The 26347-nt window shown below is 39.4% G+C and overlaps 1 protein-coding gene across 1 annotated transcript in view; it reads right to left on the bottom strand.

Moving 5' to 3' along the window:
* The window catches only part of MTA1 (metastasis associated 1), a 66171-nt gene that overhangs the window by 31553 nt on the left and 8271 nt on the right, over positions 1-26347 (bottom strand). The window contains exons 2-9 of the mRNA XM_082483515.1: positions 25543-25669; positions 25282-25345; positions 19399-19516; positions 17679-17781; positions 14124-14223; positions 12485-12673; positions 11296-11370; positions 2857-2915 (exon numbers count right to left, since the gene is read on the bottom strand). Coding sequence (XP_082339641.1) covers positions 2857-2915; positions 11296-11370; positions 12485-12673; positions 14124-14223; positions 17679-17781; positions 19399-19516; positions 25282-25345; positions 25543-25664 — 830 coding nt within the window. The 5' untranslated portion in view covers positions 25665-25669. The remainder of the gene's footprint in view (positions 1-2856; positions 2916-11295; positions 11371-12484; positions 12674-14123; positions 14224-17678; positions 17782-19398; positions 19517-25281; positions 25346-25542; positions 25670-26347) is intronic.

Here is a 26347-nt window from a genome sequence, read left to right as displayed (position 1 = left end):
CAGAGTACATCGGCAACAAGAAAGATCTCTGAGCCCTGCATTCACACTGGTGGATGTCAGGATGTGAAGCATGTAAGAACATGGAGTCTCTTTGCGTAATTCAGGCTTCTGCTACTGCTTTATTTAACACCACTTCCACTGACAGAGAAATTGCTACAGAAAACAACTAAAAGACTTTTTTCAGTATTTCTTGAATGCAGAATTCAACTGATTTTATACTTTTTCCTTTCACCGGGAAAGCACATTAGCACTTTTCAACCTAAGGAATGCATAACAAAGCCATCCATGCAAACTTTGGGTTCAGTCACATCAACTACTAATGTCTGTTCCAAAACCAGGGTTGTTCTCAGAAAGAGCACAGAAACGTTTGTCTAATATCTAGGACAGAAATGTTTTTCCGCTATCTAGCATGTTGGTTTAGGACTTGATAACCTCACATCAGTTCCCTGCATGCTTCAGTTACCCACATTATAAATTTGGGGCACACTCTTAAGTGAAAAAATATCAACTCTAAAGCTTCATGTAAAGCTGTTAGTTTTTACTGCATAGTATGTATATGACATGAGAAATAACCTTTGAAGACTGCCTCCTATTGTTTTTCATATTATTTTCCTCCTTTCTCCCTAGATTTTCCTATTAACATCACAGAAACAAACGAGAGTCCTATCAGTGGAAGACAGCTAGAGACCAAAAAAAAAAAAAAAAAAAAATTGTTTGAGTCTGATATCCTCCTGGGTCTCTCTTTGCAAACAATTTTACACCAGTTATTGTTAGAATAGGTTTCGTTAAATCAGCTGATATGCTTCTGCATAGGTCTTGTGACAGCCTACATCAAGTAATTTATTTTTGAGGTGACAAGTGGATCATTATGGTTCAAGCCTTGAAACAGGAATGGGCTCAGTAACACGATAAGGACAAATCAATAACATTGATATTTAGATCCCTACACCATGTATTGCTACTACAAGCCAAGAATATAATCACCTTCTAGGTCACAAGATAATGTAGATGCAATATATTCCCTATGTGCCAGACCTTGTACTGAAACTTCAGTAGAAATAATCAAAACAAATCTCAGAAACACTTAATTGTTGCAAAATTTGGAGGTATTAATAGCAGGAAAAAAAAAAAGCAGCATAAGCATGCACGTAGGATGAAATAAGTAATGTACGCAAATGCAACTTTTTCTGATACACATGAAATGATATTGAAGGAGGAAAACTTTACACCCATTTTACCAATTAAACAGTATGTAAGCTAAGGTATAACACTCACAAAATCAACCGTGACTGGAAATCAAAGTCAGAGATAAAAATAGAAACCACACATGTAGAGACAGAAGTCTTTTACTGAAGTAAAGAGGTAAGTTGCTGATTTGATTGTATTCTCTAGATAGCAACAAGAATTATCTTGCCGAGATACAGTGTTGAGGGATAAGATATCACTCCAGACAGCCATTATCAAATGATCACCATAACCTTTCAAATACAAAGCCCTACCTACATACATTATAATCCAAGTGCAACAGCAAGACTAAGAGGCTCTCTCGTCTGCAATATCCTTTTGCATCCGCAGTCTAAATTACATTGGCTTTTGCTTTACAAGCTTATCGCATTATGAATTCATGTTTAATTTGATGTCCGGTGTCCCCCTGCAGAGTAACACCATCCACAAAAAGCAATACTGTTGAAAAACTGCATGACAAGAAATATATTTGGTTTTACTCTGAATATTACATCTAATATTTAGTAAATTCACCTGAGAGGTATCAACATATTTCAATGTAAAAAAGAAATCAGGGATCCTCCATTTTCAGAAGAAATAAGGGACTGCCTTGCAAGCTAAATATGTAAAACTTGGTTTTGCCTTATGTAACAGAACCCATGGTAGAAGTTCATAAATATTTGAAAGGAGACAGCATAAAAGACTAAAGTAGTTATTTGGGATAATACACAGGGGAACGTATCTGGGAGTGAACGCTGAAAAAAGAAAGGACAGGGGAGATTTAAGGTTCTCCCCTATAACAGCTGTTGACTAGGTTATGCAGAGGAAATGTAAGAAAAGAAACACATTTTACTAAGAATTTATATATATATTTATATTTTTATAGATATTATATACCATTATATATAAATTTTAATGTAGATCTATATATAAACTTGTATATACATAAATGACATGAGGAAATAACCACACATTGGCGAGCCACTGATGACAAAAATTAATAAAAAACATATAATATTGAGTAGTTAATTAGCTACCCTTTTGTTCACGACCATGCTGACCTGCTACCAAGTCCCCAGCTCCCAGCCCGTATAAAAATAAAAATTAGAAGATAAGTAACGGTTGCTTCAGGACAGGAACATTATACAGGATGAAGGAAATGAGCAACATGACAGCACAGCATCCTAATGAGGAAAGCCCCAAAGGGAAAGTCCTCAGCTGCCCATGGAGGAAATACCCTGTGTTCCAGAAGTGGAAGGTCAGCGTGTGGGAACAGCTTTGTCTTTTACACACTCATGAGCAGCAGCATAAGCATACTGGGAGGACTGTTGCTTTGTTCTAGCCAGCGCTGAACTACTAAAGCTATCGTGTTTTCTTCTACAGGCCTCCTAGTTGTTTATCAGCATCAGGGCGGTTAGCATTAACTCAGATAAAATACAAAGGAATTCAAGCCTATTCAAGCACCAGCAAAAGGTTCATTATGTTAGTAACCTAATTTAATAGTTCTCTGACATGTTTGTTCAACTATGTCTCTCATTATGTAATTAAAGCAAATACGTAATACTTGCAGGCCATGGAAACTGCTATACCAGACCCTCTACAATGAAATAGAAAAAACAAAAAGATACTTACTAGTTGGGTATATACACCTGTTTTAGCTTGCTTTCTGCTTCTGCTGCTTTCAATCGTTTCTTTAAAAAAAGAAAAGGGAAAAAAAAAGTTAGAATAAAAAGCAAATAAGGACTATTTCACCTGGGAGTCAAGTAATACACCTGTAAAAACTTTAGCACTTACTAGCAAACAATGAAGTTTTACTTTCATGAGCAGCTACCACAAAATCCTTTTCCAACAGGAAAATATCCACTGAAAACAATTGCGGACATAAAATGACTACATACACAGCTTTTCAAAAAAGTCAAAGAGATGACAATCTACCAATTATAAGGACAAATTTTTCATTCCCATTCACTTCAATACAAATTAATGCATTGTTCCTCCCACAACTCTTTTTGGTTTTTTTTTCCCCCTGCAGAGGAAGATCTGACATACTAGTTTGTATTTGTTCCCCATGATAATATTCACCAACTGGACGATAACAGGCATAGTAACACACCTTCTCCATCATATTTCCTCAACAGCTGAACCAATTCAAAGAGTTTGATGGAAGACTTTTTTGTTGATATCCCTCATTATTGAAGACCAAGTGACACAGAAGATTTTCTTTAAAAGTTAAAAAGGCCAAGAGCTCAATTCAAAACTGATGCAGAATTACCCAATAGATTTTTTTTCATTATAGTATGTCATCACTTCCGACTAAACATGAGCCATGGGCAACCTGTACATTTGCACTTCCTAAGGGTGAGAAGCTCTAGGTACACAAGCACTACACGTTTATCCTGCTTTAAGACAAAAAAGAAATAAACCCCAGGCACATGTACAAATATCAGGGGACAGGTAGAAAAGACCATCAAGGGGGTAAAAAAGGGAGAAGCTAACTAGACCAAACAATCAGCCCCTAATGAAAAACACCATTGCCGGGAGATATTTAGGAACATGAGAGATGTGTTTAAGGGAAAAAACATAGAAGCAGACTTTTAGAGCATGGGGGCGCATGATTAGAAGTACACACCATTTGCCTCTTTACATGGCCCTACTTCAGTAAAACCATCAAATAATTTGTGTTTGCATTTCTGGAGTAAATGGATTAGAGGATCCCTTCAATGGGATATATGGAGTAAATTCTCCCAGAATAGCACTGCTCCTTTCTTTTGTTCAGCTACAGCTGTGAACTTGCTGATAGCCCACAAAAACGTGGCAGAGGTAGGCAATTAGCATGCGCTTTACTAACTAGCCAAGAATTCCTTTTGTAACTCAAACCTTCACACCATTTAGAAAGTAAAAGAGACATTCTGAGGGTCAGGTTTTCTCTTTATTACATAACATAAATTAATTTCGGGTGAACCTCTGGAGGCCTCTAGTCCAACCTCCTGCTCAAAGCCGGGCCCAAGCTCTTTAACATCCATGCCGGTAATAGCGGTCTGCATAAAGCCACGACAATGGTTTCCAGACAAACCAGCAGGACAGTGATGCTCTAGACAAACAGATTAGCTGAACATTTTCTATGCAGCAGCCTCAAGGCACAGTCTAGGAAAGTAATTGTAAAGTCAGCATCTTCATAGACACAGGAAGCACCAGAAAATGTAATAAAATTGAAGTGTGTATCACTGAGGAACTGGACAAACATAAAAATCCTTTTTACAGGGACACGACAGACACACACAGAAACAATGATGTAAAAGTTTCCTGAGAGCATAAAGCTTGCTTTGATCAGAGGGACAGTCTTAAGCAACCGTTTTCCATTTGACAGCCTGACAGCTCCTTGCCAAAGCTCTCTAGGCTCCTAAAGAATCCCCCCTCTTCCCTTTTCCTGCAAATAAAAGTCAACCTATCTTAGAAATCAAAGAATGATGTCGTCAGACAAGAGAACAAGGACTAAGACAAAAGAACTTGTGAATGTTATCCTGAGACTATAGGTACACCTTCAGAGAGCTGCATCCAAAAGCTGACTTCTTTCTGCTGGTTTAGGCAAGCTTCACAGATTGCTTCTGTTAAAGCTCGTCGAGGACAAGGACAGCTACCTGGAAACTGTCCTCAAGAAAAACCAAATGAAGACTTCCTGGAGACAATCCTTATCAATCCTACAGACTTGGAGGAATCAATAATACGCATTTTGCTGGCAATCAGGGATGGAACTAAAGAGGTTCTCCCTCTGAATACAAACCACAAATTCAAAGTTGAACATTTTCAAATCACCCTGCTCAAGTCCTTTTATATACAAAACCAAACCATCCAACGATGTGCCTCAAAAAGTGCTGTGACAACGGTTCTCCAAATAGCACCAGAAACTCCCTCTATCTTCGAGAGAGACAAAAAAAATCATCCTTCAACAAAATGCACACTCTCAGGTGCTTTTCTGCTCATGAACTGAAGGCTGTTCCATCCAGAGCTTGGACTGAAAAACAGGTCTTCTTTTCCCAGGCACTGACTACCACAGATGGTTATGTCAGCAGATGAACCATCACAGAGCTCATATTCTCCGCAGGAATTACAAGGAAGTCCAACATCGGATACTGACAAACAGCTTATATTATTGCTTGATGAACTTTGTACAAGAATTGTATTTCCTTCAGACCTAACCAGGAAATTCAGGGAACTTCCACTGTTAGAGAACTTTTTTTTTTTTTAAATTTCCACTAGATTCCTAGACTGTAGGGGGAAAAAGCTGCAGTTTTCTTGACAAAAGCTCCCAAGGGGACTATCTAGAGTCATTATGTTATGACAGTTTTGGAATTATATGAATGGAAAAAGCTTCATGCAAGCACAATGTGTTACCAGCAGCTGAAACATTCTACTATCCACAATGTAAAGTCATTTGCCTTGGAGACAAGGCAACATTAAGCAACATTTTAGTAAACTGGTGATGAATGTTGGCCTCACACCACATACTTTTTGTAACTGATGACCATGGTGCGAGCTCTGAGCCAACAACTGCCATAAATCACCTGGACAAAGCAATACCATTCTCTCCTACAGCTGCCTGGGAATCAGCACAGAGCGTTACATACAGCATACATACTCCTTTATTACAAACTAGTATACCCAGAAAACTGAAGGTTTTCAGAAGGTACCACAATGTACTGGATAAGAAGAGGTTGGTTTTGCACTAAGTACTTGCGGCTGTGGACAATCAATAGACCAGATATGATGAGTTTCCTATTTTCTGACAGTGACTGATACCCGAAGGTACAAAAGAAAGGTGCCTGAAATATAGTCATGCACAATTTCAGAATAATCCCTTCACAGAGAAAGTGCTTTGCTAGGTCCTTTGCCAGTTATTAATTGATTTGTGCCCAAAGCATATTTATGCTATAAATTCTTAATGTTGTCTGATGTAGTTATGAACATCCTCATCCACAAAACAAACACTGAACATTTGCAACTTTTTCTAGTAGTTTGGTCTAAATTAAATCTTGTGTCTTTGAGTTATTTATATATGCACATCTTAAGTATATCCTCTTATTTACCTCATCATATTTTCCCCATCTATAAAAGGGAGATGTTATTAACTTGTCTATCCCACAGGGACCAAGGGATTAAACTACTAAGCACTGTATATTTGAGTCAGTGCAAACATCTGTCCTTTATATAGCCTCTCCCTAGATCTGACATCTTTCCTTCTACACACTGAGCTTGAAAGTTTTATAATAGGTGACGTATCAGAGCAAATGTTTGTGGTCATTTTCTAAAGAGTGAACATTTATAAAGAGGAAATAAAAGAAGAAATCCAGGAATGCATGGGATATTTCAGGGTCCATAATGCAAGAGTCAGGTTGGTAGACAGCACAGGGATGCCTCAAACATCCTCAAATGTTAAACCTTTATTAGTTGACGATGGCAAAGATAGTCTCTAAATCATATTTTCTGGATTTAGAGAACTTTCACACTGTTTATTCTTTTTCAAAACTCTGAACCCACAAGTGCTGCTGGGAGGCAGAGGAGAGCAGGGACAGAACAGAAAAGGTAATTAGTCCATGGTGCGTCTGGGAGAAGTGTTTCCAGCTGCTTGGGCTCCAGCAACACATCTCAGCACTGATGTGTGGTACCTAAAGTCTCTGTCACTTGCTTGCCAAAACTGCCATAGTTCCATGTTACTGTAGGCTTAATAGGAGGTGTTTGGGGATAAAGTGTCCTCCGTATGCGCAAAAACATTTCTTTGATGTTCTACTTTGCTAGCGCACAGTACTTTATGAAGGCTAGTACTTTAAGATGTCACTCTCAGCTCTTGGCTAGGTACAAAGAAGGTTTGCTTTCCTTAATAAAGATGTTTTCTACCTACACAAAGTTTACCCAGAGCTTCCTCCTTTAAGCTCCCTACCTCATGTAGTCACATATAACGGCACTTCCACTTTGTCTGGTATCTTCTCAACACTGTGCATACCTTAGAAGTTATTCTCTCTTTCTCCTATGCTTTTCTAATGGCACTAATAAACAGAACACTAGAAATTCATAATATTTGATCTTCCTCTCGAAGTTACATGCTCCTCAAGCAAAGAAAAATGCAAAAAAAAGAGAAATTAAAGCCTTCAACTTCCAGAAAGCACATGACTAATTCAGTCATCTGCCACTGCCATGTCCTAGGCTCTTCTCAACTGCATCTCAACAGTTGAAAAGTGTTATGTTTTAAAGTTTTCAGGATTTCCCCTCATGATATGCAAAACAGCAGAAGCATTTAAAGATCTTTTTTAAAAAAATAACCACCCTGGAATTCACAACTACGTAAGAACTCAAACTTTATTTTGAATGAAAACCTAGGCATACCCAACATTATATCAACTCTTGAAGGCTGGGGGAAACCACCAAAAAGCAGTTACTCAGTGGACACCATTTCAAGCCTTTCTGAATCAGAAATATATCTTGTTAATTGACACAGGAAATTTGTCTCCTTTGAATGCATTCTTTTCTTGAGACACAGAACATTGAATTTGGAATGCATCTCCCTCTTTTTCTCCAGGACAACTCTGAAAGGGTGTTTTTGACAGGAAAACTCTTGGGATCGCTTTGGACAGACATCCAGGAACACACATCAGACCACAAAGTCTGTGTTGATGTTGCAGTAGAATTACTACTTCTAGCAGTTCTGTTCTTGGAGGGTCAACCCTTCTTGTGAAATGACTGGACTTCTAATTGCACTGGTAACTTTCAAAAGCATGACATAGCTGAAGCCAAATAAAAATTACTGGATAAGAGATCCAAAATAAGTCAATTTGCACGTATCTCAATCATGGTATCCTACTCACAAGACGAGGAAGCGCTTTCGATCTTAGGTATACCATGCATCAGTATACCTTATTATTCAGTTCTGAGAAAGGGTCTTCAGTTGAAGTCAACTGAAAATTCAACTTCCTCAAAGGCAAGAAATAGATGGATTCTGCTTCAGGATTATGACAGTGCTTTCTCACTCCAAGAAAATCTCAAAGGAAATTCAGAAGGATGTAAACAGTTCCCAACTAACTGTTATTCATCAAAGCAGGCAATTGGCTGATGACAGAAAACTTCATTACTATATTGTGTAAATCACAGACAGTTTAAATCAACATTTTAAAGTTCATTCAGCCAAAGATTCTACAAGAACGAGCAAGTTATCAATATTTTTTAAAGACAATAACATACAGCCTTAGAATATAATTTTATCATCCCCTTGGAAGGAGGGCACATGAAAGTGAAACAACTCAGGACACACACTTTTCATATCCTTACTTAGCACATTTTCAACATTTTTTGTACAAAAATGCTGTTAGCCCCAGAGCCATTTTGTGGTATTAGACTAAGGGAAGAATCTACACAGTGAAAACATGATGAAACAGATGGGAAAAGTGGTGAGGGATGTGCCTTGCCAAAGACTTTGCAAACATCAAGTAAAATATAAATGTAATACACCATTATTTCAACTACAACTTCCTATGTTTTCTTTGTGGTTATATATAGATAGCTCTCCCAGGCTTTTTATAAATGTTTAATAGTATTATTTGCTTGTACAAACTGGGAATTTGAGATGAGGTCTTCAGCTAAATTCAGACTTAATTGATGTGATATCTCTGTACTGCAATTGCTACCTGTTTGGCTTATACTTATACCGTCTCTTAAGTGCAGAGCCTCTAATTGGAAGTTTTCCCCAAACCCCACTCCCTGGTACACTGCTGAGCAGCACATGTAAGCTACAGTATAACCTTCACAGAAAACCCACTGCATAGGAATATAGCAAAACAGTATGAGAAACTGTAGGTTTGTTGGGTTTTTTAATTGCTGCAAGAACAAATAATCAAAGTCTTTAAAGCTACTATCCCCTATGCATTTTTGTCATTGTAATAAGAACATTCAAGAAAGTGAAAAAAGCAAAAGAATGTAACCACTTCCTAATCAAGGCACAGTTTCTCTGGTCGTTTTTCCTTCCCAGCACATGGGCCTGAAAGCAGACACCTGGGACACCATTCTGATCTGTCTCCTATGGACTGTCGTGGTTTGACCTCAGCCAGCATCAAAGAACCACGCAGCCACTCGCTCCACTCCCACAGCCGTGGGAAAAATCGGCAGAAAAAGGCAAAACTCGTGGGTTGAAATAGTGCAATTTAACAGAACAGCCAAAGGGAAGAAGAAAGAAAAACAATTAACACTGATATTGTTATAATAATATGACGACACGATTACAGTACCGCCGCGCACCGACTGGACTCACACCACTGCAGCCCACCCCCAAGTGGCGACTGCCCCCCCCCTCCCCGGCTAGGTCCTCTTATAGCTGGGCATGGGTCACTTGGTATGGAATACCTGCCTCCCCTGGGGAAATTAACCCCATCCTTGCTGGAACCAGGACAGGTATCCAAGAGTGAACACCAACAGAACTGGTCCCTACCCCTTATTCCCACTGCCACTGTTACATACCACAAGATGGGCAGAAACAGAACTTCAACATTGCAAATGTATCGTGGACTTTCTGAGCAGTATAGAGATGCTTTTTGGTTTAATCTTTCCCAAGAACTGCTACTACTGTTTGCTGTTCTGACTGCACAGAGGTGACATTTTCATGCAACAGCCTAAGATTCTAGTTTTCGCTGACTGATAAAATAACTTTCCGTGCTTTTTCTGATACCTACTATATTGCTAGATGGATTTTTATCGCTAAAAGAAGTGAGGTGAGATAAAAGATGCAGGGAAGATGATAAATGGATTCCTCTCAGTGCAAATATTGAGCACAGTACAGGCTGAGTACACTCAGCTATCATCTCCTAAACAGCTGTAGTCAGACAGTACAGCAGTATTCAGTACATCAACAACACACACAGTTCAATGGAGAAGAAAAGACCGTGACCTCATTTCTCCAGCACCTTTTTTCCCCTCACTGTGCCAGCTTCCATCACCATCCCACTTTCCCACCATCCATTTCCTTACCAGAAGGAAGAGTTTTGATCAAAGAATGAACTTGGGGAAACATTGGAAAGAGGATACGGTTATATATCTTTTTTTAAAAGTAGTACAGAATTGATGCAAAAAAGAGTTCTCACTTGTCCTGAGGATGCCTCTAATTTAAACAGTGTTCTGTACAGAAAGAAAATGGTAAAAATCACATTACAGACCAAGGTGCCCAAATATAGCACATGCCAAATATTGGTCAATGCCTCAGGCATCCAGTCTTTATTCCAGGCTGAATTTCCAATGAAGCAAGTTAAGGCAGGACATTTTTATAACTCCACTTTTTCTAACACTTCAAATAGATGCCTAAACATAGTACTGATAATTATCATAAAAAATCCATTATATATTTCTCCCTCTTTTAATTAATTTTCCCATTATATATTATAAGTAGTTCTCAGTAACTGATACTCTGCAACATTTTGCATGCTGCTTGCATTGTGCTTTCTTTATTTGAGGGACCAAGCAGCCTTCATATTTAAACAAGTAGAGATAAAAATGATGGTAAACAGTAGTCAAAGTTGATTCTCAAGTATAACGAGTCTGGGAATTTGAGCCATCAATGCTTCCCAGACAAACACTTTACTCACAGTGCTTACACGAAGGAGACTCCATGTATGTGCAATTGAAGTCACGGGCAGGCAGATATAGAGGTGGAGAATTAGCACGGGTGTCTGCTGTACAGCAACTGCCAATCCCGCCATAAAAGTCAAAATTGAAGTCAAGGCTGACCTTGAACTCTACAGGCAGAAATTAGTCCCTTCCTCAAACTGCTGAGTTCCAAACCAGACATTTGAAAGCTCCAAACAAATAAAGTAGCAGCAAACATGAAAACAAAGCACAAATGCCAATGCTACATGTTTGTATCTACAAAACGGCTGATGAGTTTAGTGTCGAGAGATTTTTCGGTGCTTCAGATCATTACAGAACCCACCTATTGGAAAGGCTGAACCCCAAGAGAGAGAATAAAGTAACAATGCTTGGTTTCAAAGGCAAGGAAAACACCTTCTGTTAGAATCAAAGAGGTGATTCAGTCTCTCTTACCTGCTGAACATATCTGTCTGTAGTTTTCCACATATAGTAATATTCTATTATGCTTGTTAAGGACTTCCACGGGAGCTAGGGACATAAAGGAAAAGCACCGGTCATTGTAGGGAGTTGGCACACAGCTTGACTGAAAGTCACAGGATTTCTTTGACAGACAGTTTATAGGAGGGTTAGTAGTTGCAAGACTGCTCACAAAAACAGACAGTCAGTGTTTGAATCTCCTAAGGGCATTAGATGCAGATGGAATCCATGTTAAATTAAATGCCCCTTCAAAAATTAGTGCTTTCAGTGTAGAAGTAGAGCAGGTCACAGGTAAATCTTCATGCCACATTGGCTCCACAGTAAACCATCTAATAAAGGCACAATGTGAAAGGGAACCCACTGGCTCAGACTTTCTCTGCTTGAGCAGCAAAGACTTGAGCAAGAGTCACGACAGTATCACAGTTCTGATTTGCTTGGCTTCTATGGAGCTGGCCCATTAAAAAAAAAAAAAAAAAAAAAAGTAGTAACTACTAACTTAATTGTGCCCTGCCAGCTCTGTTCTCTGCATGAGAAGCACGAGGATTTCAGCAGGACCAGAGTGTGTTGTGCTGTTTCCAAGCCCCTCTGTCTAAAAGATTAGAGCATGGGACAAGCAACACTGAAACTACTTGTTTTGTTCCAGAAGACTCAAACAGTGAAACTTGGCTCTCTTTACAGTGCTCCATTCAATCTGTAGGCTGAGCACCTAGGGTGGTGCTTTGGCTAAACTACAGGACACTTCCCTTGGATGCCCAAGATTCCTTTTTACAACTCTCAAAGGGCCCGTTCTGAAATAGCATTATAAAAGTGACTAAGTGTTCATGATTCAAAAGGCCCAGTACTTATTCTCCTTCAAACACAAATTAATCTACAGCAGCTAGGCTGTCACAACACTTTCCTAAATCCTCCCTCAGCTGTAGTGGAGCAGATGATTTTAAATTAATGTCTCTAAAGGAAAAGCTATCATTTGTGATTTGAAATTCTGACTGTACAACAGCCTGTCATCAGTATGAAGTCTGCCTTTTCCCAATTTACTGCAAGACACATGCTCCAGTTCAAAGCCCTCTTCAACATGAAGAAAAACAACACACTTTAGACAAGCTGTAAACCAGCTCTGTCACTGATCAGAACTGATCACCATGTAGGCTCCCATTTTTATACTTACAAAATCTTGCTGAATGTCAGTGAAATCTTTTCCATATTTTTCTAGTGCTTCCTCAAAGAGGTTTGCCTCTGAAGCAGACCACTCCTCCATCTCATCTCTGCACAGGACTGGCCCACCTTGTGGTACAAGCGCAGAGATTGCCTTGGAAATGTCATAGACATTTTTGTGCAAAGTGTCCATAGCATGGAACTACAAGGTTGTAAAAGAGAAAGATAAATGTAAGGACAAGGATCTAGGGGGAAAAAAAGCTCAACAGTAAGTCAGCAATGACAAAAAATCTGCACCAAGATCTCAGGGTACAGCATTCTATACCTAACACAAAGTCAGTTAAAACTTGTTCCAACCTAAGACTCACTGCAATTGTCAGCTTACAAGTCTAATGTTCACTAACAATAGTGGGGTTTGTGGAACACAAGCCCTTGCATATCAATAATTCCTACTTGGCTACTCACCAGCACCACCATTGGGGCACTACTCTTAAGAAAACACAAGACGATAGAGGCCCATTCACCCCAGGACTGAGCAGCGCTGTTAGGTACCATCCACAGATGGGAAATGAAGACAGAGGTCCTAGGACATATTTTCTAAAAAAAAAAACCTAGCCATGCACTTTCTTTGTCAAGTACTCCACAAAATCTGCATATAAGAAAAATATTTAAGAGCAGCGACACACACAGAGTTCCCTTTAAAGGCCAGAAATCCCAAAAAAGATTCAAGTCAAGTCACACAGCATAGCTGAGCAGGAAAAAGGAATTACTCCCAGGAGTAATTACTCCTCAGAAAGCTGAGCTACGACTGTCTGTAACTTGTGATTTACAAGGGCTGAGAACACATTGTGAGGGAGGAATTGGTATTAGTAAACGAAAGCTTGGCTTTATTTCCCGATTTCTGTAGTTTTAATCAGGATGTTATTTGCTTTTCATCATACCAGTTTGGTGCACGTGCATAATTAATGTACAGTGGTCTATCCTAGAATTTGTTTCATATATGATTTCACATTATTGCACTTATGAGGTGAGACTTTGATAACAGTTCTCTGGAGATTTCATAAATTTTGTTCAAATTTTCATCAAACTTTCTCTGGCATAGAAGTTTTTCCTTTCCTCTATCTACTCAGAATCATTTATGATTATAAAATACGAACAATGTCAACACTCCTCAGGTGCTCTAAAACAGAGCTCAAAGAGAAGAACTGGATCAACTGCAGTTAGTTATCTGAACACAAGATTTCTCCCCCAGACGATCTTGCTCAAGGATGCCAGTGACAAGTCTGGTGTTGGGGAAGTGATGAGGAGTTGCATTCTGGCATTATAACATTGCAGACAGTCAGATAATAATTTGCACTCTTCTCAAGACAGCTACTAAGCCCATGCAAGAGCTGTGAAGCATGTCATCAAAACGTTTTAATAAAACAAAACAAAGAAAATATCTCATAGAATTATCCATCATGGATCATAGGAGGCACAAGTCCAGAAAAAGTTACTTTATATGTAAATAAAGGGTTCCTTTACAAAGAAAGGATCTGCTTCACAGCAGGCCACAATTACAATCCATCTGCCCCTCTCTCTTTGCCAACTGTTATTGCTGAGGTGAATATTTTGCATCTCTCAAAAACTTAAGGTCCTCTTAAAAATCTTACCAGCGTGATGTCCCTAGAGGCTGCTGCAGCACTCATGTGCAAACTCGGCTGTCTGACAGAACTACTGCAATCTAGGGCTCGGGCAAACGTACCAACAGACCTGAAAGAAATTAAACAGAGCATTAACTTTGCATGCAAAACAAGGATAAATATAAACACCCAACCGACACTTTTGAGATCAGCAGACTCCATTTCTCAGTAACAACATTACATGGTTTGGTGCTAGTTCTGAGCCAGAGACCATTCTCTTTAGATGTGGTTTGTTATTATGAAAGCTTTACTCTACTTAGTTCATATGACCAAAGAGGCTTAGGCGTAGGAGGGGAAAAACTCAAGGATCACAAACAGGGAGTTTTGAACTACACTCTATCCCTTATCTCTCAACAGACTTAAGCTTTATCAGAAACTGAGCACAAGCAAGCTTTATGAATGGCACGTCTCTTCCACAACAGCAAGAGCAGTGCTGCATTGTCCAAAGGTACAGAGACAGATGCCAAGACCAGACAGAAAAAATGCAGTAATGCAAGTATTTTTCTAAAAGTTTCAGTAAAATTTAAAAAAAAAAAAAATCTTTATTTTACAACTTAATACTGTATAATACATATATATTACATAGTTGGCCTAAGAATACAGCAATTCTTGAACACTTCTCAATGCCAGCCATTCCTGCATCTGCAGCCACAATCCTCATGTTCCTCATTTTATTCCTAAAGAAATTAGTTGGAGAAACCTTTAACGGGAACATTGGTTCCAGCAATTCCTACTCCCCTCACTGCTTGCTACACCACATGGGTGAAACACTTGTGCCCCTGCACACTGAACTGGAGCTGAACTCCTCTGAGCAACTACAACGACAAAAAAGGTGGAATTACTTTTTTTTCCCCTCCTCTCAGATCACTTCCCCATACTAGTCGAGCACACAGAGGAACAAACTAGTGCCAAGCAGTGCAGGAGTAGGAAAGGTAAATGCTTAAGCAGTAGTTGTCATCAAATATCTAATTTTGGCCAAAATCCAAAACAGCCTCCCCCCCACTCAAGTTTCTGTGGCGATTCACACTTCGCCCTCTCCCCAGCCTCCCAGTCACTATCCCCATCCCTGCTTCACAACTCCCCCGTCCCCAGCTTTAGCTGAACTGATACTTTTTGCGTGTGCGTGTGGCATCTAATTATAAACTGGATCACTTTGCTGATTCCGGACAGCAGTAATTTTTATACTGATCTTTTCAGTCATTCTTGTTACAGCACAGACCTTCAAGCAACTGTATCAGCAAACCCAGTGGGCAGCAACCAACAGCCACGAAGAACTACTAAAAACAGCTTCGCCACCAAAAGCCTACACAAAGTGGAAACCCCCATCACAAAACAGCAATACAGTCACTCTAAACCAACCCATGTGAAAACCCCCATCTGCCAGGGCACTTCTACCCTCTCGCTTCCTGCTGGGTCTTCCTAACACCAACACCAGAGCACTGTGTGTCTGAGTGGCAATTTGAAGCAATCCTGCTGAAAATTAACCCAGAAAACAAAGTTCTTAGCTTTTTAGTGGTATCCCGTACTTCACTTGGTTGGAAGCAACTGTGAAACCGCAGCATTGACAAGAAGGGTACCTTAAGAAGCAGGAATACCCTTTGCTGGAGATATCACAGCTCTCCCCGTCACTCCTTCCTCTGTTCCACATCGCTGGTGGAGATTATCCTTTCCCCACTTTCATCCATTTCCCTGTGTCCATCTGATCAAGTAGAATTAATCTGTTGCACACAAATCACTTAGTTCAGCCAGTTTGACTTTACTCTTGGCACACATCAAGGGAAATATCGTATAAGCAGCACAGTGAAAATTCCAAAAGCCTAAATGTTAAGGTGATTCTTTAGTGTAGCCAGAATACTATGAACCTTAAAAAAGTCTATACAACAAAAAGCACATGTTTAACCAAAGGCAAAAAAAATGTATTAATGGATTCTGAATGGTGAGATTTTCTTCAATCTGGACTGCAATTAAGTTTTTTTATTTTAAGCGACGTAGTTTCACTCTAGGCCCCCTGTTACTGGACTCGCACACAAGGCCCAAGCAGTCATGCAAAGGTTTTTTAATTCAGATTAGCCATTTTTTTTTTATTTTGGCCAAAGTTCACAATAATGGCAAGTTTTACCTTCAAAATACACAGAAAAATCGATTTGGGGGTTTGTTTCTGAGTATACACACTTCCCATCTTGAGAACTCAAAACATTGTATTTCACCATCTCATTTATTTTCCTCAATTCCTTTTTTTCCTCCCAGTTATTTCCCTGAGCTTGAATCATTCAGCACGTTGAATGATGTTTGACAAATGCACTCTTGTTGCATCATTCAAGAGCTTCAATTCAGAACTGGAGGGCCCCGGCCAGGCAGATTCTGACACATAAGCTCTAGCGTTGCCTCTCTGGGGAGCATTCCATGAACTTACCCCACAATTGAGCACAACAATGCCACACTCAGCAAAGTTCAGGAGGAAATTTAAAGCATGATAACTCAAGAGGGAAAAAAAAACAAGAACCAAAAGGCTGAGGGAACCAGGGCCCAACTCAACAGGGTATCTGAAACATAGGCGTAACTCAGTTTTCCAGGGCTAAAGCCGACAGCTCAAGGCAGGCAGCCCTGCGAGTCAAAGTCCACGTCTACCAGATACCACAGCCAATGAGCAGAACTCTCAAGACTAGCAAACCAGATGCTACTAGAAGCTTGTAACTTTACACACTCCTTCCTAACCATATCCAATTATAACTTTCTCCACCGAGTAAAAAAATCAGAAGGTCCAACTATCCATCTACTCACACCACTTTTCTCCCACATAGTCCTACAAACTTAGTCTCCAAATTCTGTGTCTTCTAGGTATTACCTCTTTTCTTTTGGGTTTGTTTTTTTTTTTTTTCAAATTATTCAGTCACCAGTTGCTATGAGAGCCTAAATTTAGTCTAGGCTTCTATTAATATAAATGCATACCAACGAAAAAGTTCAAGAACATTTTAAAAAGCAAAAGTCGATCAACAAAGATTGATTTGGGCTTAAATAAAAGCACATATTTCACCATCTGTACAGATTTGCAGGGTTTTACTTTATTATGCCTACCTATTTGAATCTAGGCATTAGAAAGCATCCATGCTCCATCAAAAAAACTTTACCAGACTTCTTAGCAAACTATTAATGGATGTTAAATTGTCACTGGATTTGAAAAAGGGAGAAAATGGACAGAGTAATGAACTGTCAAGAATTTAGTTCACTAAGCCTTCTACATGCTGGCCAAAGTATTTGAAAAACTTCACCAATTACAGGAGAGTTTTTACATGCCATTTACTTTTCTTTTATGGAAGTGATTAGCTAAGTTGTAAATCTAAGTAGCTGTTCCTAGGGTCATGCAATTCCCAGGAAGGCATGTAAGATGTCCATCATTTCAAAATGGAGCAAGTGAATCAAGCAACAAAAACCAGCATTCATACCAGTAAAACAAAAAGAACGTAAAAAGTGGTTGGAAGAGTTACTAACATTCACTTATTCAAAGAAGACGTAAAAAGCTCTTACCGTGCTACCACCAGGAACTGGTCTATCTGTTTGTCTACTAGTGGGTTAAAGGCTTCCCAAACTTTTGTTTCAAGTTTTGACTGATCTCTTCCATCATCCTCACCTGGTTGAAAAACAAATTAGAAATGCTTGGTATGGCTTTTTTAAAATACAAGTATTTTCTAGATTTTTTTTTTTTTAATTTCACAATAATTTAACTGCTAACCCACCTCTGCCTAACAGGCCACTGTGAAAATTTCATTCACCCATTTGTCTGTGGCAATTTCAGCTTGACAGACACAGCAACACAGCCTTTCTGAACCCGGCAATGAGATTTTGAAGAACTGGTTTTAAAGGACACATGTAATGGGCCACAGAGTACATCTTTCTCCCAACTAGACAGTCTCTCTTCAGCCACTCTCCCAAGCTTCTCTCTGTCTTTCTCCTGCTTTATCTTGCAGCAGTTTCAGGAAAACAGATACGCTCCCAGCTGGCCTGAGCGGGCAAAGAGTAGCTGGTTCAACGAACATCAGCTGCTTTCTAAGGGGGAAATCATGGCATCAGACTGTCTTGCTTCTATTTTCCCGACTCTACACAAACCAAAATACCCTGGAAAAATACAGGCACTACTAAGCCTTTTTTTTTTTCTGCTCACTTTATGACATCTGGAGATTATACTTCTCTGAAGTCCCATGTTGGCCCGCTGAGGGAGACAAAATGCCTTTCAAATTAGTTCATCCTCGCTTAGGAGGCTTGCCCAGCTGCTGAATAAATACCAGTTTCATAGACAAATTAAACAAGAGTCCTGACCAACTTGTTTGTCTGTTCTAACATGAGGCTAACAGTATCAGCAAAGCTCCTAAGCAAAGACAGAAGTGCCTCGTTGCTTTCACATCTCTGCCCACACAGTCTGGAGAAGGTCCTTCCAACATGGGTCAATGCCTGCTGTCTTAGGAGGAGCATACCGACAGACCTTTCCACACGCATTACACAGATCTCAGAAAGGAGCAATTAGATACCAATACTCCCCATCCCTCTGAGTTTTTCCACCCAATTCTGGATCTGTACAGTAGTCCAAAGACAAATCCAAAGTTAGTTATTATTTGGTAACTAGTAACAGTTACTGCTACTACCCCCTTTTCCCTGGGCCAAGGTCCTTGTGGTCCTACAGCTCTGTGATACAGTGGAGGCAGGCTGAGGTCCCAGAACATGTTCAGGCCAGCAAATTCTTCCTCCTGCCTGTTCTGCAGGTGAGAGGTCTAGGCTGGCAGCCAACACTGCAGATGGGGAGAGGGCTCTGAGGAAAAGGCACCCAGCAATAATGGGCAAATTGATGAGGGGAGACAGCATTTAATTGGCAGTAATATGGGAGGGGCTCTTATAGGGAAGTGAGGCTTGATTAAAAACACAAAAGGCTTTACAGATGGGATGGAAATTTGTGCTTCCCATGGAAATTCTGAAATCTCCGAATAAAAAGAGTACAAGCTCTGAGAGAGCCAATTAATCCAATTTGTTTCAACAACTTTTATGATTTGGACAAACGCCCACTTAAAGAGAGGTTTGAGACATAACTAATTGCATTCAGCAGGCAACAGCTTCAGTCACTAACAAACCAAGCCATCATTGTATGCATGACCTGGCAGTGGAAACCTCCATCTCCCACACCTATGCAGGCTGAACACATAAAAGTGGCTACATTCGACATGGCCTCTTAACAATTTCAATAAATTATGGAAATTACCCTCTTTTAATAAGTCTGTTATATCTGCCTGGTATCTGTTTCCGACTCGAATCTCTCCTTTATCAGCGAGTAGGGTCTTTTGTTGAGGATCATATACTAGTGAATAAAAGAAGAAATCCTAAAAATAAAACAAGAGCAAAAAAGTAAACAGTATTATTAGCTTTTACTTTCAGCTTTGCGTACGTACTAGCAAGCTTTTACATATGAGTTTGCTACATACAGATTTTAAAATTGGGTGAACAAACAATGTATGAACCACCAGTTTTAAAACCTTATGTTAAATGCTGCCACTTTCTTCTATATTATAAGGGTAATAGGTCTCCTCAAAAACATCTGTTCCCTGAATATACACTCTTTGCAGTTGAAGTGAACACAGCTCCTCTTGGAGAAACAGGGGTCAGAAGAGCTAGGAGATAATTCTTAGTAATATCAGCCATTTCAGAACATAAAATTGCACTTTGCTATATACCAAAATAACAGTAACTAGATGCTAGTGATTTATCTGCACAAAAATATTTTTACAAACTAAAGCATAACTTCAGAGTGTTACAGCTATACCAAGGAAATACCTCATACGGACATAAAGACCTAGACAACCTCTGTGGTCTCTGCTGGACTTGCTCCAGGTATGTCAATGTCTCTCTCATGCTGGGAGACCCAAAGCTGGACACAGCACTCCAGAAGTGGTCTTGCAAGTGATGAACAGAGGGCATTAATCCCTTCCCTCCACCTGCTCACTACACTCCTGCTAATATAGACCAGGATGGGGTTGGCTTTCCTTTTCCCAGGGATGCACTGGTGACCAACTTCTTGTCCACCACCACCTAGGCTTAAATCCCTGCTCATTATTGGGAGAAGGGTAGCAGATTTGGACGAAGCAGTAATCAGCTGCATGTGGCATTACATTAATTTGTTGCTTTTGTTCAAGTAGATGAGAAAAAGGCTAAAAAAGCTTGGCTTCTGTAACGTGAGTGTGCAAAATTATAGCAAGAAGTCATACGAGAATGAGAATGTGCTGCCAGGGTTGAGAAAGAAAACAGCCAAATTTTTAACTCCTTAAAACTGCACAGTATAAGTAAATGAACTTTTCTGCACAGATAAGTACTTAGGTATAGCTATTGAGTGACGCATTGGGATACAGGTATGCTCCATCAAAGTATAGTGCAGGATATTGGGCAGGAAAAGAGCTCTGGTAGGACATGAAACAACAGACCTTTTGTAACCTCCCTCCACAGCACCACCATCACCAGGAAAGAGAAATATTTCTGAACAGAAACACAGGATGTGCCATTTTTCACATCTCGGGTTTCTGGCTTATTTTCCCTTTCCCCATATTTCTGTGCCAATAGCAGGCACTCTGTTTAAATACATCTCATTTCATGTTCACCTCGTTTTCCCTTTCCCTACATTTGTATGTGTCAACAGCATGCAACAAAAATTAGGACAAAACCAGCATTCAGTTTCAAGCCCTGTTCATCCTCATGAAGAGGTGGCAAGGGAAAAGAGAGTCCCCCAAGCTATCACACAAAGCCGAAAAAGGAAGTTTCTCCATTAACATGGCAAAAGTTCTGTGGGCGAGGGCTTCAAAGGTACATACTAGTTCTGTTCCCCAGCCCTGAGCATTACACATATTAATCCAAGACCGATGTGATAGAGGTAAGGTCTCTACATGTATAATGCATCCAGCATTCAATTACAGAATTTAAGAGTGTTAAACATGGTAGCTCTATATTTTCTGCTCCAATTTTAATAAAAATCAGCCATTTTTCCGGGAAGAGATCAACATCTACGGAAGGGAGGAAAAAAGCCAGAAAAGAGCCAAGCAAGCCAGCCAAACCTGCTTTGCTGTCCGAGAAAGCTATTGCACAAAAAAGGTATCACCAAGGCAGCACAGCACAAAAGACTAGACAGGAATTCACACTGATCTCCTCCAGCAGAAAACATGCCATTTCCCAAGCATGAACTCCAAGGGCAGGAACAACCTCACATTATGTCATGGTAACAGCATAAAAGTCATAACTAACTCTTGGCAAAATGCTGTTCTAACACCCAGCCAAGTTAACCAGAAGGGGTGTCTGTGGTTGAGTTTGGGGTGGGGGGATTTGGTTGCATCCTAAATGAATGACATTTTTGACAGAATTGATTCCTACTCCTACAGGCACGAGGGTCAATTTACATCAGCCTACTGACAGAAGAGAGCTTCAGAGTAGATGAAAACTCTTATTATAGATGTGTAAAGAAATCTGGGTCTCTTGCTCCCTGACATACAGAAAGTTCAAGACACTACAATATTTTGAGGATGTACTGTTGCATAAATAAAATGTAGAAAAAGCTTTGGTCTCACAAACTTCCATGTTATAAATTAGTGAGTGTTTTATTTGTTCCAGCTCCAAAATACTTAACTGTAGGACAAAGCATATGCAGTGCAACATTAATGCTTTTCAGGCACATTGCCCAGCAAATATGAAAACCAAACACAGTAGTATAACAACACACTGGGCCCCAAGGAAGGCCAATTCTACAGGTGATTTCTTAACACGGTCTTTTCTGGCCAGGGAAAGTCATTCATTGTGGAGTGGTTTTCTCCCATGGTATTTGACTTTAGATGCCCTATCGCTTCTCTTCTATTGATTATCACTATGAATTTTCTCTACAAAATAAACCCCATCCTTCTCTACCAGTCTCAGTTCATCTTTTTATGTCTTGTCCAGTTTTGTCTTGGATCAAGCAGGTTCAATGAAAGAATTAAAAGCCTCTGGGCTCTTCTCCCCAGCTAGAGCCTCCTCAACAAAGGAAAGATTAAAGTTTAGGGGCCTCAAGTGTGAATACAAGACAGACTGTAATCCTCAGAGGTAATGCAATACCACTACCATCTTCCCCCCCAGAAGCATGAAATTCAGCTCATGCAAACTGAATGGGATTTCTGAAAACATTAATAAATGTCAGTTTAGCATCAATGCAAACTAAAGTCTAAGTAACAACGCAGCTCCTTGTACAACAACTCTAAAGTGCATGTGAACTCTTGATCACCACTACGTGATAAGAACAATTTTTCAGAAGGGTTTCACAAGAAGAGTGGTGTTCACAACAAAATAACACGGCTCTTCAAAATCTTCCATGCTCATTTTAGTCAAAACTGTATGCCGAGTTTGCAGCAGTGAAGAAAAAGAAGGGTTTTCTCTTTTAATTTCAGATCACAGAAAACACCCAACATGTTTGGAAAAATTAAAATGACCTGCCAAGAGTTAAAATTAAACCATGACTTTCTGCTTCTCTTAAGTGTTATGCAGACACATATGCTCAGAGCTTCCCTACCCAAGCCCCTAAGCTACCCGTAGCTATAGCCAAGAACCAAAGCCACTAAGAAACTGCAGAAGAACCATAAAAAGAAAACAGGCTCAAAGTGAATGTACAGTACAGAAATAGTGGCTAGTTCATTACAGCTTGCAAACTCACTTTAAGTCAGTTAGGATGAAGAGGTGAATATATTTTAACTACATAGCGTTTTATTTTTAGGGGGGTACCAAAATGTACCAAAATGCCAGATATCTACCCAGCAGGCAAAATGCACACAAGCCTCTGCATATATCCTAGCAGGCCAGTAAAATAGATGGTACATACGAAAGAGTTCCCTGCAGCACAGGAAAAGATAATGCTTTTGCCAAAACTGGCTATGCCCTTCTCTTGATCTCCCTGGAAATTCAGTATCTACAGGAAATTCAGGTTGCTTTTTTTCTTTTTCCTCCTATTCCTCACTCCTGCTACAAACCCAGGACAAAGCCAGGCACAGGAAAAAAAGTCAATGCTGGTCCCCCTTCAGCCTGCTCTTCAAATTTAATGGAGCAATCTTCCTGAGGAAGATGACACAGAGAGGGTAGAGGGAGGAAAACAGAGATAACAAATGTAATTTTGCTATGCTTACTATCTCCCTAAAATTTCTGTCTGCATGTTTAACATCCTTCAAGGTAGACTTGGTCTGAAAACCTACTTTTAGTGGTCACAACATACAACAAATCAAATAATAGAGTCCCTAAAACTGTTTAGGCTTTATTGACAGAAGCCATATTAAAAAAAAAAAAAATTTTGAAAGCAAAGAACAGATTAAGAACAGGGGGTAGGGAGGAGAAGAAACAGTTCAAAACAATACCATCCAGTGCTAGGAATTCACCAGGCAACATCTATCTCCTTTTCTTAATCTCTTTACCCTCCACCCAAGCACATTTGTGTTCCTGAGCTTTTAATTTCTTTACCATCTGTCCAAGTTAGTTTGCACCACAGCAAAATACCATGCTAAGCGACAGGACACATTCAAGAAACTCTCTCGTTCTGTGAAATCTCTAAGTGCCTGCTCAGTTTTAAAAATAACCAACATCATTCATCTTGCATTTTGAGAGTTCAAAAGGATGAAAAAAAGAAATCTCTTTCTATTCCTACATCTGCAACTGAGTAATTGCATGATTAAAGGAACCCAGCTCCCTTTTCTGTTTCAACACACCTACCTGTAACACTAGTGATATTAAAAATGTGTTGGGAGCAATCAAGAACGAATACTACTTACAAGTTGGGTACTAGTAAATCTAAAATAATTTCAGTTTTATTAACTTTTGCTTTCAAATTGGCATATCCCAAGCTGCTAGCTGGTAACAAGCATTTGTGAATACAACGGCCCTTGTTTGATGCACTGCCATTTGGCAGCCCTGAGCAGACATGTTTTTGGTTTCGCATTCCAAAGAGAAACCCGACTATTTAATCCCTGCGCTTTGTTTAAAATTCTCTTAAACTAGAGTATCAGATTAAAATTAATCTTATGCTTAAACAAATACTAAAGAAAGCTAAAAAAAAAAAAAAAAAAAAAAAAAAAAACATTTATAAAGAAATCTTAACTATGAGATGGACTCCAGAACGCTCCTCGCAAAAAATGACCTGTGTTCTCCTTGTTTCTTAAAGGCTGGTAATGACCGTTACCCTACTGTTTTTAATTACACAATTTCATCTCCTGTATAACATTTTAATGTTTTCAGATTCAAATATAATGCTTGCAGATGTGTTCAAATAATAATATACTGAAATTGTTTGCTAATCTCCCAAAGTAAAGCTCCCAGATTGTCAAATTCCAAGACTGTTTAACCCAGCTGGCAGCCAGAGGTCTAGCCACAATTAAAGGTATTTAAATATATTTAAAAGAACTGCAATTCTTAAAATCCCCGAATACCTAAAAAAGTAAACCCCAAGATTTATATTCTGAATAGTGATTAACAGTACAACACAATTCAGTTTCAAGTGTTCAGTTTGAGGTACCTTTAAATAGCCGGCTTGTGAAAATTTCTGCAGGACTCAGAAGTTAACTGACAAGTAGATTTTCAAGGATCTAAATGTCTGTGCTGGCACATGAAGACTACAGATAAACAACAGTGAACAGAGAACCCAAAAACCAGGGAATTAAGTTCCTCAGAAATTTGAGGTGAGATCAAGCTTAAACCGTGTTAACATAAATCTGTAAGATCTCAGGATAAAGCAAATGTATAGAAATTGTTGGCTTGCTCCCTCTTCACATTTACTCCATCTCCCACCCTGTCTTGTCTGGGGCATCAGCCTCCAGGTTTGAACTGCCAGGCTGATGAGGAACTAGGGCTCTCCTTACAGAAGGAGAGGCAGCTTACCATCACAAGGATGAAAACAGCAGCTCTGGCTTCTAAATCCACGAAGTTTTACATCAGAATGAAAATGGTTTAGAGCCTAAAGCTTCCCACTGTCAATGCCCGTACAGTATGTGTAGAAATGAAAGAACCATCTTCTTTTTAGAAATCTTGTGAAAAGCCACCAATCCTAAATTGTGCCAGAATAAACTGCTCAAGCTTGACAATTCACAAAATGGGTTCATACCTCCCGTTCCAGATATGATTTAAGGGATTCTGTCTCATTTAACAGAGTAACGCTGCATTTGCCTCTAAAAAAAGAAAAACACATTTTATGAAAAAACATCTTAAATGCTTATGTGATTCACAAGATGGTATTACTGAAGATGTACACAGAATTTAATCTTACACTGAAGAATGTTTGAAGAATAATAATAATGCCATTTGGTGTTTGTTGTTCTGTTTTGTTTTTTTTTAATAAAAGGCACTGGAAGAAAATAGTCATTACCTAATGTGCGTGGCTGGCAGAGATTCCAGCTGTCGCGAGAGAAACAACTCACGATGTCGTAGCTGATGCTTCTGTTTCTCAGGTAAATCAACCATTTCTGGATTTTCCATCTCTTCTTCCATTTCTCCTAGTTATAAAGAGACAAAATTGATCATCTACAACAGTGCAAGTATTTATTCTGAGCCATTCAGGATGAGCGTTCCAAAATACTTGCTAAATAATACGCGTTATTTAGATGAAATCTAACTTCATCTGAATCCTCACATTTCAGCCAACTGAACAATTAGATAATTAGTATAGATCCTTTTAATGATGTCTGTGAATAAGTTATTTTTATATATATATAAAAGTGTTATTTATTCACCACTGGGATCAAAGCATTCCAGGTACACACAGGTCACACTGGCTCACCAAGCTGAAAAGTCACACAAATCTGCTACCAACAGACAAACTCTGAAGAGAGCTGCTCTTGGAGACCATCACTGCGCTGTTAGCTGACCCACAATAAAATAGGCAGTAAAAGTGAAGTCTTTCCTCTTCGCCAGACATCCGTTATTTTAGACCCTACTCTTCCTTCAGGATATCAGAGACTGTCCCACCCCAACTTCAACAGCTTTTGCAGGAAATGCCCACTGAAAAGGTTAGTTTATTTATTTAGTGCATTTTATTCTCTTCACCCCAACCACAGCCAATAGATCATAGTCACAAGATTAACTGGAACGTAACCGAGTACCTAAGGCCAGTCTTGTAACCAGTCCTATCCTACCACACCACACGCATTTGACTGTTGGCAATACCGCTGCTT

The sequence above is a fragment of the Vanellus vanellus genome (assembly GCF_965231255.1).
Source record: "Vanellus vanellus genome assembly, chromosome: 5".
Lineage (NCBI taxonomy): Eukaryota > Metazoa > Chordata > Aves > Charadriiformes > Charadriidae > Vanellus > Vanellus vanellus.
Note: the sequence above shows the minus strand (reverse complement) of the source record. Positions and strands in the feature narration are given on the sequence as shown.